Raw genomic sequence first — 16,307 nt, 5'->3', positions numbered from 1 at the left:
TGCAGGCTTTATTAGGGACCCTACTGCAGGCTTTATTAGGGTACCTTCTGCAGGCTTTATTAGGGACCCTACTGCAGGCTTTATTAGGGACCCTACTGCAGGCTTTATTAGGGACCCTACTGCAGGCTTTATTAGGGACCCTACTGCAGGCTTTATTAGGGACCCTACTGCAGGCTTTATTAGGGACCCTACTGCAGGCTTTATTAGGGACCCTACTGCAGGCTTTATTAGGGACCCTACTGCAGGCTTTATTAGGGACCCTACTGCAGGCTTTATTAGGGACCCTACTGCAGGCTTTATTAGGGACCCTACTGCAGGCTTTATTAGGGACCCTACTGCAGGCTTTATTAGGGACCCTACTGCAGGCTTTATTAGGGACCCTACTGCAGGCTTTATTAGGGACCCTACTGCAGGCTTTATTAGGGACCCTACTGCAGGCTTTATTAGGGACCCTACTGCAGGCTTTATTAGGGACCCTACTGCAGGCTTTATTAGGGACCCTACTGCAGGCTTTATTAGGGACCCTACTGCAGGCTTTATTAGGGACCCTACTGCAGGCTTTATTAGGGACCCTACTGCAGGCTTTATTAGGGGCCCTACTGCAGGCTTTATTAGGGACCCTACTGCAGGCTTTATTAGGGACCCTACTGCAGGCTTTATTAGGGACCCTACTGCAGGCTTTATTAGGGACCCTACTGCAGGCTTTATTAGGGACCCTACTGCAGGCTTTATTAGGGACCCTACTGCAGGCTTTATTAGGGACCCTACTGCAGGCTTTATTAGGGACCCTACTGCAGGCTTTATTAGGGACCCTACTGCAGGCTTTATTAGGGACCCTACTGCAGGCTTTATTAGGGACCCTACTGCAGGCTTTATTAGGGACCCTACTGCAGGCTTTATTAGGGACCCTACTGCAGGCTTTATAATAGAATTTGATTGATTGACTGATCTAGCAACACACACGTTCCAGAAGAACTCAAATATTTTTTTTGTGGCTCTGAATATTAATACATACTTTTAAAATACAGAAGATAATTATAATGTTCATAATACCAGTGGAGGATGGGAAGTGATGATTGGTTGACAGACCTGAGGCTGTGCGAGGCACCTCCCCCTGGGCAGAGATGTTGCTCTGTGGTTGGTTCATAGCTGCAGGTTTGTCTACATGGAAACCCATCCTGTAATCAACCTGTAGGAGAGGGGCGGAAAGAAGGATGAGTGAGAGAGACCGAGTGACCGACCGACCGACAGAGTGACCGGCCGACCGACCGACAGTGACCGGCCGACCGACCGACAGAGTGACCGGCCGACCGACCGACAGAGTGACCGGCCGACCGACCGACAGAGTGACCGGCCGACCGAGGGAGAGAGACCGAGCGTGTACCTTATCCTTGGAGCGCCAGGTAAAGTGCAGGCTGTTGGTCTCGCTGGGTACAGGCAGGATGAAGGAGAGAGCATAGTGGTTTACCACGTCATCCCTCACGTAGTACAGCTCTGCATCTAGACCTGCAATACACACACACACACACACACACGGTTAGTGCAACATAAACACCTGAAAGAATGAGAAACACAGGGATGGGCATTTGAAATCATTTCACTATTTGAATTAATTAATTAAAAAAATATATGGGAAATCTGGACAGTGGAAACATCCACTGTTTTTATTTTACACACAATACCCCAGACAAATGTTTACTGCACAGGCTGTGGGAGAGATGGTGTCTACAGCAGGACAGGGATGGACAGGGGCCAGTGGTATGTGAGACTAGGGAGAGATGTTGTCTACAGCAGGACAGGGGCCAGTGGTGAGAGACTAGGGAGAGATGTTGTCTACAGCAGGACAGGGGCCAGTGGTGTGTGAGACTAGGGAGAGATGTTGTCTACAGCAGGACAGGGGCCAGTAGTGTGTGAGACTAGGGAGAGATGTTGTCTACAGCAGGGTGGGGATGGACTGGTGGTGTGAGAGACTAGGGAGAGATGTTGTCTACAGCAGGGTGGGGATGGACTGGTGGTGTGAGAGACTAGGGAGATGTCTACAGCAGGGCGGGGATGGACAGGGGCCAGTAGTGTGTGAGACTAGGGAGAGAGAAAAAGTTGCCAGACTCGTACTAGTTAGACAAACTTGTTATCCATCATTCCATCTGGCAGTGCTTCCGTTGCATCAAATCTATGTAAAGAATCAAGCTGAAACAGACAGATGTTAGCTACCTAACCAACTGAAGCCATGTTGCCGCGCTACCTAACCAACTGAAGCCATGTTGCCCCGCTACCTAACCAACTGAAGCGATGTTGCCCCGCTACCTAACCAACTGAAGCCATGTTGCCCCGCTACCTAACCAACTGAAGCCATGTTGCCGCGCTACCTAACCAACTGAAGCCATGTTGCCGCGCTACCTAACCAACTGAAGCCATGTTGCCCCGCTACCTAACCAACTGAAGCGATGTTGCCCCGCTACCTAACCAACTGAAGCCATGTTGCCCCGCTACCTAACCAACTGAAGCCATGTTGCCCCGCTACCTAACCAACTGAAGCGATGTTGCCCCGCTACCTAACCAACTGAAGCGATGTTGCCCCGCTACCTAACCAACTGAAGCGATGTTGCCCCGCTACCTAACCAACTGAAGCGATGTTGCCCCGCTACCTAACCAACTGAAGTGATGTTGCCCCGCTACCTAACCAACTGAAGTGATGTTGCCCCGCTACCTAACCAACTGAAGTGATGTTGCCCCGCTACCTAACCAACTGAAGCGATGTTGCCCCCCTACCTATCCAACTGAAGCGATGTTGCCGCGCTACCTAACCAACTGAAGTGATGTTGCCCCGCTACCTAACCAACTGAAGCGATGTTGCCCCGCTACCTAACCAACTGAAGTGATGTTGCCCCGCTACCTAACCAACTGAAGCGATGTTGCCCCCCTACCTAACCAACTGAAGTGATGTTGCCCCCCTACCTAACCAACTGAAGCGATGTTGCCGCGCTACCTAACCAACTGAAGCCATGTTGCCTCGCTACCTAACCAACCGAAGCGATGTTGGTGCGCTACCTAACCAACTGAAGTGATGTTGCCCCCCTACCTAACCAACTGAAGCCATGTTGCCGCGCTACCTAACCAACTGAAGCCATGTTGCCGCGCTACCTAACCAACTGAAGTGATGTTGCCCCCCTACCTAACCAACTGAAGCCATGTTGCCCCGCTACCTAACCAACTGAAGCGATGTTGGTGCGCTACCTAACCAACTGAAGTGATGTTGCCCCGCTACCTAACCAACTGAAGCGATGTTGCCTCGCTACCTAACCAACTGAAGCGATGTTGCCCCGCTACCTAACCAACTGAAGCGATGTTGCATCTCTACCTAACCAACTGAAGCGATGTTGTTGCGCTACCTAACCAACTGAAGCGATGTTGGTGCGCTACCTAACCAACTGAAGTGATGTTGGTGCGCTACCTAACCAACTGAAGTGATGTTGCCCCGCTACCTAACCAACTGAAGTGATGTTGCCTCGCTACCTAACCAACTGAAGCGATGTTGCCTCGCTACCTAACCAACTGAAGCGATGTTGCCCCGCTACCTAACCAACTGAAGCGATGTTGCCCCGCTACCTAACCAACTGAAGCGATGTTGCCTCGCTACCTAACCAACTGAAGCGATGTTGCCTCGCTACCTAACCAACTGAAGCCATGTTGCCCCCCTACCTAACCAACTGAAGCGATGTTGCCCCCCTACCTAACCAACTGAAGCGATGTTGCCCCCCTACCTAACCAACTGAAGCGATGTTGCCCCCCTACCTAACCAACTGAAGCGATGTTGCCCCCCTACCTAACCAACTGAAGCGATGTTGCCGCGCTACCTAACCAACTGAAGCGATGTTGCCGCGCTACCTAACCAACTGAAGCGATGTTGCCGCGCTACCTAACCAACTGAAGCGATGTTGCCGCGCTACCTAACCAACTGAAGCTATGTTGCCTCGCTACCTAACCAACTGAAGCTATGTTGCCTCGCTACCTAACCAATTGAAGCGATGTTGCCCCGCTACCTAACCAACTGAAGCGATGTTGCCGCGCTCCTCGTCCTGGTCTACAACAACTTCGTTCAGATTAAACAGCCTACCTGAGGGTTGCTGGCTGTAGCCTACTCCTTCTCATTTAGCAAACTTAATTTGGACATTTTAGTTAATTTTGCATTGATTACAGATCTCCCACTTCCAGCAGTGATTTATACACACTAGATGGCTGACAGGGGGCGCTGTTTTGAAGCCACTGCGCCTCCATCTTGGTACTCCTCCCATTCTAAAATAAAATATTTTTGGAAGCTATATTCATTTATTAAATGTCTACATTTGTTTTACTACTTGTATTCTATTACAGATACCTTAATGCTTTTAAATTAAAACTGTGCTAAACATAAAAAATGTTTCACAAAAACATTTCCTTAGAGTATACATTTTTTTGAAAGTACTAATGTTACGGTCCCTACTGACAAATACAGTGCCATCAGAAAGCATTCATAACCCAGGACGTGTATTCCGCATGTGTTACAGCCTGAATTCAATATGGATGGAATTCATTTCCTTCCCTCTGGCCCATCTACACACAATACCCCATAATGACAAAGTGAGTCATCGTACTTTCCCCCAACAGTTAACCTACTCTATTGGTCAGCTGTTTGAGAAAAATGTGGCTTTGAGGAAGAAAAATGTGCCTGTTCCAAAAGAATGGGACAGTTATAGGATGATAGATCCCAAATTCATACAACCAGTAGGACGAGACTACATAACATAAAAACATTAAAAAGCAATACATCCGATAAACAGATCAGACAAAGTTTACCTTAACCTAATATTTTTTCACATTAGCAGCGCAGCAATGCACACAAGGCAGTAGGCGACACCTACTGATAGGTTCCATAATGCACATGCGAGCAGTTTCATGTGACAGATTAAAATATCAGTTAGAAATTTAGAAAGAGAGGAAATCTAATATGCAACAACTAGCACGGGCTGCTAATATGACTAGGATTATCATCAACTAGCACGGGCTGCTAATATGACTAGGATTATCATCAACTAGCACGGGCTGCTAATATGACTAGGATTATCATCAACTAGCACGGGCTGCTAATATGACTAGGATTATCATCAACTAGCACGGGCTGCTAATATGACTAGGATTATCATCAACTAGCACGGGCTGTTAATATGACTAGGATTATCATCAACTAGCTAGGGCTGCTAATATGACTAGGATTATCATCAACTAGCACGGGCTGCTAATATGACTAGGATTATCATCAACTAGCACGGGCTGCTAATATGACTAGGATTATCATCAACTAGCACGGGCTGCTAATATGACTAGGATTATCATCAACTAGCACGGGCTGCTAATATGACTAGGATTATCATCAACTAGCACGGGCTGCTAATATGACTAGGATTATCATCAACTAGCACGGGCTGCTAATATGACTAGGATTATCATCAACTAGCACGGGCTGTTAATATGACTAGGATTATCATCAACTAGCACGGGCTGTTAATATGACTAGGATTATCATCAACTAGCACGGGCTGCTAATATGACTAGGATTATCATCAACTAGCACGGGCTGTTAATATGACTAGGATTATCATCAACTAGCACGGGCTGGTAATATGACTAGGATTATCATCAACTAGCACGGGCTGTTAATATGACTAGGATTATCATCAACTAGCACGGGCTGCTAATATGACTAGGATTATCATCAACTAGCACGGGCTGTTAATATGACTAGGATTATCATCAACTAGCACGGGCTGCTAATATGACTAGGATTATCATCAACTAGCACGGGCTGCTAATATGACTAGGATTATCATCAACTAGCACGGGCTGCTAATATGACTAGGATTATCATCAACTAGCACGTGCTGTTAATATGACTAGGATTATCATCAACTAGCACAGGCTGCTAATATGACTAGGATTATCATCAACTGGCACGGGATGCTAATATGACTAGGATTATCATCAACTAGCACGGGATGCTAATATGACTAGGATTATCATCAACTAGCACGGGATGCTAATATGACTAGAATTATCATCAACTAGCACGGAATGCTAATATGACTAGAATTATCATCAACTAGCATGGGATGCTAATATGACTAGGATTATCATCAACTAGCACGGGCTGCTAATATGACTAGGATTATCATCAACTAGCACGGACTGCTAATATGACTAGGATTATCATCAACTAGCACGGGCTGCTATAATGACTAGGATTATCATCAACTAGCACGGGCTGCTATAATGACTAGGATTATCATCAACTAGCACGGTATGCTAATACGACTAGGATTATCATCAACTAGCACGGAATGCTAATATGACTAGGATTATCATCAACTAGCTAGGGCTGTTAATATGACTAGGATTATCATCAACTAGCATGGGCTGCTAATATGACTAGGATTATCATCAACTAGCACGGCTGCTAATATGACTAGGATTATAATCAACTAGCACGGGCTGCTAATATGACTAGGATTATCATCAACTAGCACGGGCTGCTAATATGACTAGGATTATCATCAACTAGCACGGGCTGCTAATATGACTAGGATTATCATCAACTAGCACGGGCTGCTAATATGACTAGGATTATCATCAACTAGCACGGGCTGTTAATATGACTAGGATTATCATCAACTAGCTAGGGCTGCTAATATGACTAGGATTATCATCAACTAGCACGGGCTGCTAATATGACTAGGATTATCATCAACTAGCACAGGCTGCTAATATGACTAGGATTATCATCAACTAGCACGGGCTGCTAATATGACTAGGATTATCATCAACTAGCACGGGCTGCTAATATGACTAGGATTATCATCAACTAGCACGGGCTGCTAATATGACTAGGATTATCATCAACTAGCACGGGCTGCTAATATGACTAGGATTATCATCAACTAGCACGGGCTGTTAATATGACTAGGATTATCATCAACTAGCACGGGCTGTTAATATGACTAGGATTATCATCAACTAGCACGGGCTGCTAATATGACTAGGATTATCATCAACTGGCACGGGATGCTAATATGACTAGGATTATCATCAACTAGCACGGGATGCTAATATGACTAGGATTATCATCAACTAGCACGGGATGATAATATGACTAGAATTATCATCAACTAGCACGGAATGCTAATATGACTAGAATTATCATCAACTAGCATGGGATGCTAATATGACTAGGATTATCATCAACTAGCACGGGCTGCTAATATGACTAGGATTATCATCAACTAGCACGGGCTGCTATAATGACTAGGATTATCATCAACTAGCACGGGCTGCTATAATGACTAGGATTATCATCAACTAGCACGGTATGCTAATACGACTAGGATTATCATCAACTAGCACGGAATGCTAATATGACTAGGATTATCATCAACTAGCTAGGGCTGTTAATATGACTAGGATTATCATCAACTAGCATGGGCTGCTAATATGACTAGGATTATCATCAACTAGCACGGCTGCTAATATGACTAGGATTATAATCAACTAGCACGGGCTGCTAATATGACTAGGATTATCATCAACTAGCACGGGCTGCTAAAATGACTAGGATTATCATCAACTAGCATGGGATGCTAATATGACTAGAATTATCATCAACTAGCACGAAATGCTAATATGACTAGAATTATCATCAACTAGCACGAAATGCTAATATGACTAGAATTATCATCAACTAGCACGGGATGCTAATATGACTAGGATTATCATCAACTAGCACGGAATGCTAATATGACTAGAATTATCATCAACTAGCACGGGATGCTAATATGACTAGGATTATCCTCAACTAGCACGGGATGCTAATATGACTAGGATTATCATCAACTAGCACGGGCTGCTAATATGACTAGGATTATCATCAACTAGCACGTGCTGTTAATATGACTAGGATTATCATCAACTAGCACGGGCTGCTATAATGACTAGGATTATCATCAACTAGCACGGAATGCTAATATGACTAGGATTATCATCAACTAGCATGGGCTGTTAATATGACTAGGATTATCATCAACTAGCATGGGCTGCTAATATGACTAGGATTATCATCAACTAGCACGGCTGCTAATATGACTAGGATTATAATCAACTAGCACGGGCTGCTAATATGACTAGGATTATCATCAACTAGCACAGGCTGCTAATATGACTAGGATTATCATCAACTAGCACGGGCTGCTAATATGACTAGGATTATCATCAACTAGCACAGGCTGCTAATATGACTAGGATTATCATCAACTGGCACGGGATGCTAATATGACTAGGATTATCATCAACTAGCACGGGATGCTAATATGACTAGGATTATCATCAACTAGCACGGGATGCTAATATGACTAGAATTATCATCAACTAGCACGGAATGCTAATATGACTAGAATTATCATCAACTAGCATGGGATGCTAATATGACTAGGATTATCATCAACTAGCACGGGCTGCTAATATGACTAGGATTATCATCAACTAGCACGGACTGCTAATATGACTAGGATTATCATCAACTAGCACGGGCTGCTATAATGACTAGGATTATCATCAACTAGCACGGGCTGCTATAATGACTAGGATTATCATCAACTAGCACGGTATGCTAATACGACTAGGATTATCATCAACTAGCACGGAATGCTAATATGACTAGGATTATCATCAACTAGCTAGGGCTGTTAATATGACTAGGATTATCATCAACTAGCATGGGCTGCTAATATGACTAGGATTATCATCAACTAGCACGGCTGCTAATATGACTAGGATTATAATCAACTAGCACGGGCTGCTAATATGACTAGGATTATCATCAACTAGCACGGGCTGCTAAAATGACTAGGATTATCATCAACTAGCATGGGATGCTAATATGACTAGAATTATCATCAACTAGCACGAAATGCTAATATGACTAGAATTATCATCAACTAGCACGAAATGCTAATATGACTAGAATTATCATCAACTAGCACGGGATGCTAATATGACTAGGATTATCATCAACTAGCACGGAATGCTAATATGACTAGAATTATCATCAACTAGCACGGGATGCTAATATGACTAGGATTATCCTCAACTAGCACGGGATGCTAATATGACTAGGATTATCATCAACTAGCACGGACTGCTAATATGACTAGGATTATCATCAACTAGCACGGGCTGCTATAATGACTAGGATTATCATCAACTAGCACGGGCTGCTATAATGACTAGGATTATCATCAACTAGCACGGGATGCTAATATGACTAAAATTATCATCAACTAGCACGGGATGCTAATATGACTAGGATTATCATCAACTAGCACGGTATGCTAATACGACTAGGATTGTGCCGGCTGCTGGGCAACGAAAGAAAGTTGATGTAAAATAATTGCCTCCGCGGATCTGGTTTGATTTTGTCTAAGACATGCCTCATAACATGTTTTAAAAAGTTCAGAAAATGGAGTACATGTTTTCGAAATGCTGGCAGGCACCAATTTTATTGATTGGCTTCTTTTTTTTTTTTTTTTTTAATCAGCCAAAAGCCGGCTAAGGGAAACCCTCATCCAAAATGTAATGAATAACTTAGCCATGCTCAAAGGGATATTCAATGTCGGCCTATTTTGTTGTTAAGTTTACCAAATAGGTGGCCTTTCTTGTGAGGAATGGTAAAACCTCTCTGGTCTTTGTGTTACAATCTGTGTTTGAAATTCACTGCTCCACTGAGGAACCTAACAGATAAATTGTATGTGTGGGGGGACAGAGATGAGGTAGTCATTCAAAAATCACGTTAAACACTATTATTGCACACAGAGTGAGTCCATGCAACTTAAGGTCATTTTTACTCCTGAACTTATTTAGGCTTGCCATAACAAAAAGGGGTTGAATACTTGACTCAAGCCATTTAATTTTTTTCATTAATTAATTAGTAAACATTCCCCAAAACATAATTCCACTTTAACATGATGGTGTATTGTGTGTAGGCCAGTGACACAAAACCTCAAATGTAATCCATTTTTAAATTCAGGCTTTAAGACAACAAATGTGGACAAAGTCAAGAGCGGTGAATACTTTGAAGGAATTGTAAATCCATTACATTTTGTCCTTGAAAATGTTTATTGAAATACTGTAGAATTCCATTCATTCCTATGGAGGACAACTAGTTTTGACCGACGGATGGAAAGCCTCTCATTGAGTATGCAAAGCTGTCATATCAAGGCAAAGGCTGGCTACTATGAAGAATCTCAAATATGAAAATATATCTTGATTTGCTTTAACAAAAAAAACTACTTTTTGGGTTACTACATGATTCCATGTGTGTTATTTCATAGTTCTGATGTCTTCACTATTATTCTACAATGTAGAAAATAGTCAAAAAATTAAAAAGAAGAAAAACCAATGAATGAGTTAGTGCGTCCACTCTTCAGACTGGTGCTGTACATCATTGGTTGCTACACGCGGAGCCTGACTGGAGAGCCAACAAAAACAAGAAGCACGCGGGGAAACCTGTGCATGCTTTTTATAGGTTACACGTCATAAAAACAACATTATAACTTACTCAGAGACAGAGCAGAGAATAACAGCATGCTTTACGGGGAAATCTCCCATGGAAAGGGCATTTTAGTCCAGGACTAGACTTAATCTGTTTTTTAAAAAACAGCCCTAAATGCCATCGTCACAAAAGCCACTTAATTTGTGATAAAAACCTTTATTAAAACATTTAGGCCTATGGGCTAGGCTACATGAGGTGTGATACTAACCTTATAGGACTATGGGCTAGGCTACATGAGGTGTGATACTAACCTTATAGGACTATGGGCTGGGCTACATGAGGTGTGATACTAACCTTATAGGACTATGGGCTAGGCTACATGAGGTGTGATACTAACCTTATAGGACTATGGGCTAGGCTACATGAGGTGTGATACTAACCTTATAGGACTATGGGCTAGACTACATGAGGTGTGATACTAACCTTATAGGACTATGGGCTAGGCTACATGAGGTGTGATACTAACCTTATAGGCCTATGGGCTAGGCTACATGAGGTGTGATACTAACCTTATAGGAAGGACTATGGGCTAGGCTACATGAGGTGTGATACTAACCTTATAGGACTATGGGCTAGGCTACATGAGGTGTGATACTAACCTTATAGGCCTATGGGCTAGGCTACATGAGGTGTGATACTAACCTTATAGGCCTATGGGCTAGGCTACATGAGGTGTGATACTAACCTTATAGGCCTATGGGCTAGGCTACATGAGGTGTGATACTAACCTTATAGGACTATGGGCTAGGCTACATAAGGTGTGATACTAACCTTATAGGACTATGGGCTAGGCTACATGAGGTGTGATACTAACCTTATAGGACTATGGGCTAAGCTACATGAGGTGTGATACTAACCTTATAGGACTATGGGCTAGGCTACATGAGGTGTGATACTAACCTTATAGGACTATGGGCTAGGCTACATGAGGTGTGATGCTAACCTTATAGGACTATGGGCTAGGCTACATGAGGTGTGATGCTAACCTTATAGGACTATGGGCTAGGCTACAAGAGGAGTGAGAATAAAAGGCGTTGTTTCTAATGCTGGGCATCATACACAAGTGAAAGGCTAATATTGTCACCCATCAGACTATTCTTGATTTAATCTAGTCTTTACATAGACTAAATAATATATGGTGTGAAATTTGTTTTCATTTAGAATGGATCATTATCATGCATCTGTACATCTGTATTGAAACAGGGGCATTGGAAAAAATACCTGTCATCTATGCATTTAAATAGCGAAGAAAGGACGCTTTTCCCCGTGGTTCATTTTCATGCCAGCCAGGTAGGCTATACTCCTGTTGTAAAGAGAAGCAATGTGCTTCATATTAGGAAAGTTGAGAAATAAATATAGTAGGTCTTGCCTATTGAAAACTGATGGGTTCCTCCTCCTTTTAATAGAGGCCATCACTCTTGTTTTCTCACGCAAGCTCAAGGGCTCTCATGAAGTGTTTGATTAGAATTTTGATTACATTTGAATTGATGTCAGAGTGATTAGAGGGACAATAGAGCACTGAGTACCAGGCAGTTAACAAGTTTGGTGGCTAGTAATGACCATCAGCTGCATCAGAGCTTGGAGAAGCCTAATTACCGTGACTTAACGGTCATGTGGAATTTGACTGGCGTCATGACTCGTGACCACCAGCGTGACAGTAATGCGATCACCACAACAGCCCTAGTCCCAGGTCCAGAGTTCAGATTGAGGGCCCTATTTAGTACACTACCTTTAACTAGATCCCACCGGGCCCTGTGAACTACTTCCCCCACCGGGCCCTGTGAACTACTTCCCCCACCGGGCCCTGTGAACTACTTCCCCCACCGGGCCCTGTGAACTACTTCCCCCACCGGGCCCTGTGAACTACTTCCCCCACCGGGCCCTGTGAACTACTTCCCCCACCGGGCCCTGTGAACTACTTCCCCCACCGGGCCCTGTGAACTACTTCCCCCACCGGGCCCTGTGAACTACTTCCCCCACCGGGCCCTGTGAACTACTTCCCCCACCGGGCCCTGTGAACTACTTCCACCACCGGGCCCTGTGAACTACTTCCCCACCGGGCCCTGGTCTAAAGTAGTGCACTACACATTGAATAGGGTTCTATTTGGGGTATATGGTACAATGCCACCATAGGTTAAAAGGTACTGCACATTCTCAGTCTTTAGCTAAAATGCAAGTTAGTTATAGGGGAAAGCCAGCAGACAAATCTCTCTCCATGAGTAGAACGAGGAGAGACATGCCACTCATTAATCACCATTCACAAAACAACGACGACTCAGCTTCCAACACAAAATCAGCACAGTTTCAAGGGCCGCCTGCCTGCCTGGGGATGAGCTGTATTTTGTAGTAAAACACAAGGTGATCTAAACACTTACTAAATGTTTACGAGCTAAGACAGAGCTGGTTTTAAAACAATTCCTAAATGTAGGAGCTAAGACAGCTGGTTTTAAAACAATTCCAAAATGTACGAGCTAAGACACAGCTGGTTATCCCATTTCAGCAAGTTTTCTGGAGATGGTGTTACATACTGGCATTAGCGTGTAGGCTGGCTGTGTGTGTGTGTTCGCGATGAAATCCCCCTGCGTGCCCTGGGGCAGCCGTATCAGTCCTGTGGGCCCCCGTCTGACAGAGGACAGGAGCAGCACAGCGGAGCCTGTTTAACAGTCTCTCTAATATTCAAAGAGAAGAGGAATGTGCCCAATACCCCAGGGCTTTCCTGTCCCAATACCCCAGGGCTTTCCTGCCCCAATACCCCAGGGCAAGCCAAAATCTCAGAGCTCTCCCTTTCTCTCCCCCCCACCCCACGCTTGGAGCCCACAAAAGGTTAGGACCGGCTCTGACTACAATAGTGGGTATGGATGTGGGTACATAGACCTGCAAGGAGAAAAACAAGTCCCTGGTAATGGGAGAATTCCCCAGAGTAATGTGTGGATCTCTCCTTCTAGCAAAACAACAGCTTTACAATCCTCAGGTTCCACCTCTCTCCGTCAGTCACTGCCTTATCTGGGTCTTATTGAGCTTACCTCCATACATGTAGACTGTCTCCCTCTGTGGGTTGGTAACTTGCTAGGGCTATTCTAAGTTAAGGTACATGTCTGTTTCTCTCTCTTCAAAGTGTAGCCTAATATTCCAATTGAGTCTCACAAGGCATTGACTGAATGCGATGCCAGTCCGGATGGGTTTTTCTAAAAGGAGAAACTCTCCTCCTATATGGGGTTCTACTTTCTGTTGGTTTTGGGTACCAGCTTCAAAAACAGCTGAAAATATTTTGAATATGGAAAAAATATATATTTCACAGAGTTTTAGAGGATACAATGATTCTCTACACTATACTGGCTTGTTTTGTTACAACCTGAAATTAGAATTTTAGCAACCAGGAAATGGCGGAGTGATTTCTGCATGGAGTACCTTGACAACACACCAGACTCAATAGGGATAGCCACCGACAACACACCAGACTCAATAGGGATAGCCACCGACAACACACCAGACTCAATAGGGATAGCCACTGGGGGGGAGGATTGGGAAAGACAATTGGTGTTTCTCAATATTGCATACTACCATGCTCCAAGCATGCAAAATGAAGCACGGAACAGTCAGCATAAGAGAAAACAGAGGGCAGTAAGAGAAAACCAGAGGGCAGTAAGAGAAAACCAGAGGGCAGTAAGCGTGCATCGATGCAAGCTTCAACTGAAATATTCCCAGGATTGTTGACGTAATGTTACAAGCACGTAAAAAAAAAAAAAGCGATGCCAAATGTCTTGAAAACAAAACAATGGCCATCTACCCTTCATAACATTAGGTTTAGGTCAGGGTTTTTTTTACATGTAAAACTACCTGGTTAGCTAGATAATTATGAAGTTAGCTAGATGAATACAATTCACATATAGCTAGCTGATAATTATGAAGTTAGCTATATGTGAATAGTATACATCTAGCTAACTTCATAATTATCAGTTAGCTATATGTGAATAGTATACATCTAACTAACTGATAATTATGAAGTTAGCTAGATGAATACAATTCACATATAGCTAACTGATAATTATGAAGTTAGTTAGATGTATACTATTCACATATAGCTAGCTGATAATTATGAAGTTAGCTAGACAAAAACTATTCACATATAGCCAGCTACCACAGTATAAACAGGACAGCTGCCCACACAGCCAGAAAAGAGCAACCAGCTACCTGGAGGGATAACTCTGGTCCTGAAGCCCTGGGTAAACACAGGGTACACATTCCAAATTGAACCCTATTCCCTATATAGTGCACTACTTTTGATTGATCAAAGCCACATCAGAGGCACTATTTCGGGAATAGGGTGCCATAGGGACCTGGTCTAAAGTAGTGCACTATATAAGGAATAGGGTGCCATAGGGTCCTGGTCTAAAGTAGTGCACTATATAGGGAATATGGAGCCATAGGGTCCTGGTCTAAAGTAGTGCACTATAAAGGGAATAGGGTGCCATAGGGTCCTGGTCTATAGTAGTGCACTATAAAGGGAATAGGGTGCCATAGGGTCCTGGTCTATAGTAGTGCACTATGTAAGGAATAGGGTGCCATTTGGGACATGGACCACCATGTTGGCTGGGTAAGGAGAGGAGCTGTGGATCATGTTGCAGCCCATAGAGCAGGAGGACAATAGGTAGCTAGCAGGGGTGGGTGGGTGGTAGCCAGGTAGTAGGATGACACGGCCCAGCCAGGTAGGTAGGTAGAACAAAGACTTTCCTGTGTAACTGCACCTCCCAGAGTCTCTTTCTAAGCAGAGCCTCCATCCGTGAGAGCACAGGAGATAAACACAGAGTCCCCGTCAGGCCCCTCCAGACAGATAATCTGGGCAGGCTCGGCAGCGTAACAGGGCTAAAGCTATGGGACAGTGAGGCGAGGTAAACAAATGCAAATGTCTGGATTGCAGTTTCTCCAGCTTTCAAGGTAAGGAAACAAAGTCATTTAATGATTTGGGTGAACGAGGCTACCCCGGTACTACTCGACCCTTAACCCCCTTCCTGATGTAACTCCCATTACCACCGTCCTGGTATAACTACCGTTACCCTGCTTCAAACTATCAACCCTAAACAACCCCCATGATGCTTTGTTCCCCCATCGCCTCTCATCTTTTCTACCCTCCTCTCCTACCCTCTCATCCTCCTCTTTTCCTCCCCTCCACATGTCTGCTGTAGAGACAAGAAAGAGAATTAGAAAAAAAGTTTCAGTCATGGAAATAAAAGTGCTGAAAACATGTTGGTTCAGTATTTAAAAAGAAGATGGAGAACAGGTATAGTATAGTATAGCATTAAAAACACTGGAGTTTTAGTGCAGGTAAAGCCTACTAGTGTAAGCTAAAGCTACCTAGCAAAGAAAATACAGTTGAAGTCAGAAGTTTACATAAACTAGTTTTAATGACTCCAAACTAAGTGTTTCAACCAATCCACAAATTTCTTATTAACAAACTATAGTTTTGGCAAGTCGGTTAGGACATCTACTTTGTGCATGACAAGTCATTTTTCCAACAATTGTTTACAGACAGATTATTTCACTTATAATTCACTGTTTTACAATTCCAGTGGGTCAGAAGTTCATACACTAAGTTGACTGTGCCTTTAAAAAGCTTGGAAAATTCCAGAAAATGATGTCATGGCTTTAGAAGCTTCTGATCGGCTAATTGATATCATTT

The 16,307-nt window shown here is 43.7% G+C and overlaps 1 protein-coding gene across 4 annotated transcripts in view; it reads right to left on the bottom strand.

Annotated features, from left to right (window-relative positions):
- The window catches only part of LOC139409576 (tyrosine-protein kinase RYK-like), a 102,411-nt gene that overhangs the window by 66,991 nt on the left and 19,113 nt on the right, over nucleotides 1-16,307 (bottom strand). For 2 of the 4 annotated variants that reach the window (XM_071154941.1, XM_071154939.1), the window contains exons 2-3: nucleotides 1,385-1,506; nucleotides 1,090-1,189 (exon numbers count right to left, since the gene is read on the bottom strand). In XM_071154941.1, the coding sequence (XP_071011042.1) occupies nucleotides 1,090-1,189; nucleotides 1,385-1,506 (222 nt within the window). Of the gene's footprint in view, nucleotides 1-1,053; nucleotides 1,190-1,384; nucleotides 1,507-16,307 lie in introns of all 4 variants that reach the window. The other 2 variants (XM_071154938.1, XM_071154940.1) reach the window with 1 other exon arrangement.

The sequence above is a fragment of the Oncorhynchus clarkii genome, chromosome 5, assembly GCF_045791955.1.
Source record: "Oncorhynchus clarkii lewisi isolate Uvic-CL-2024 chromosome 5, UVic_Ocla_1.0, whole genome shotgun sequence".
Lineage (NCBI taxonomy): Eukaryota > Metazoa > Chordata > Actinopteri > Salmoniformes > Salmonidae > Oncorhynchus > Oncorhynchus clarkii.
This window is presented reverse-complemented; position numbering and strand designations above follow the sequence as displayed.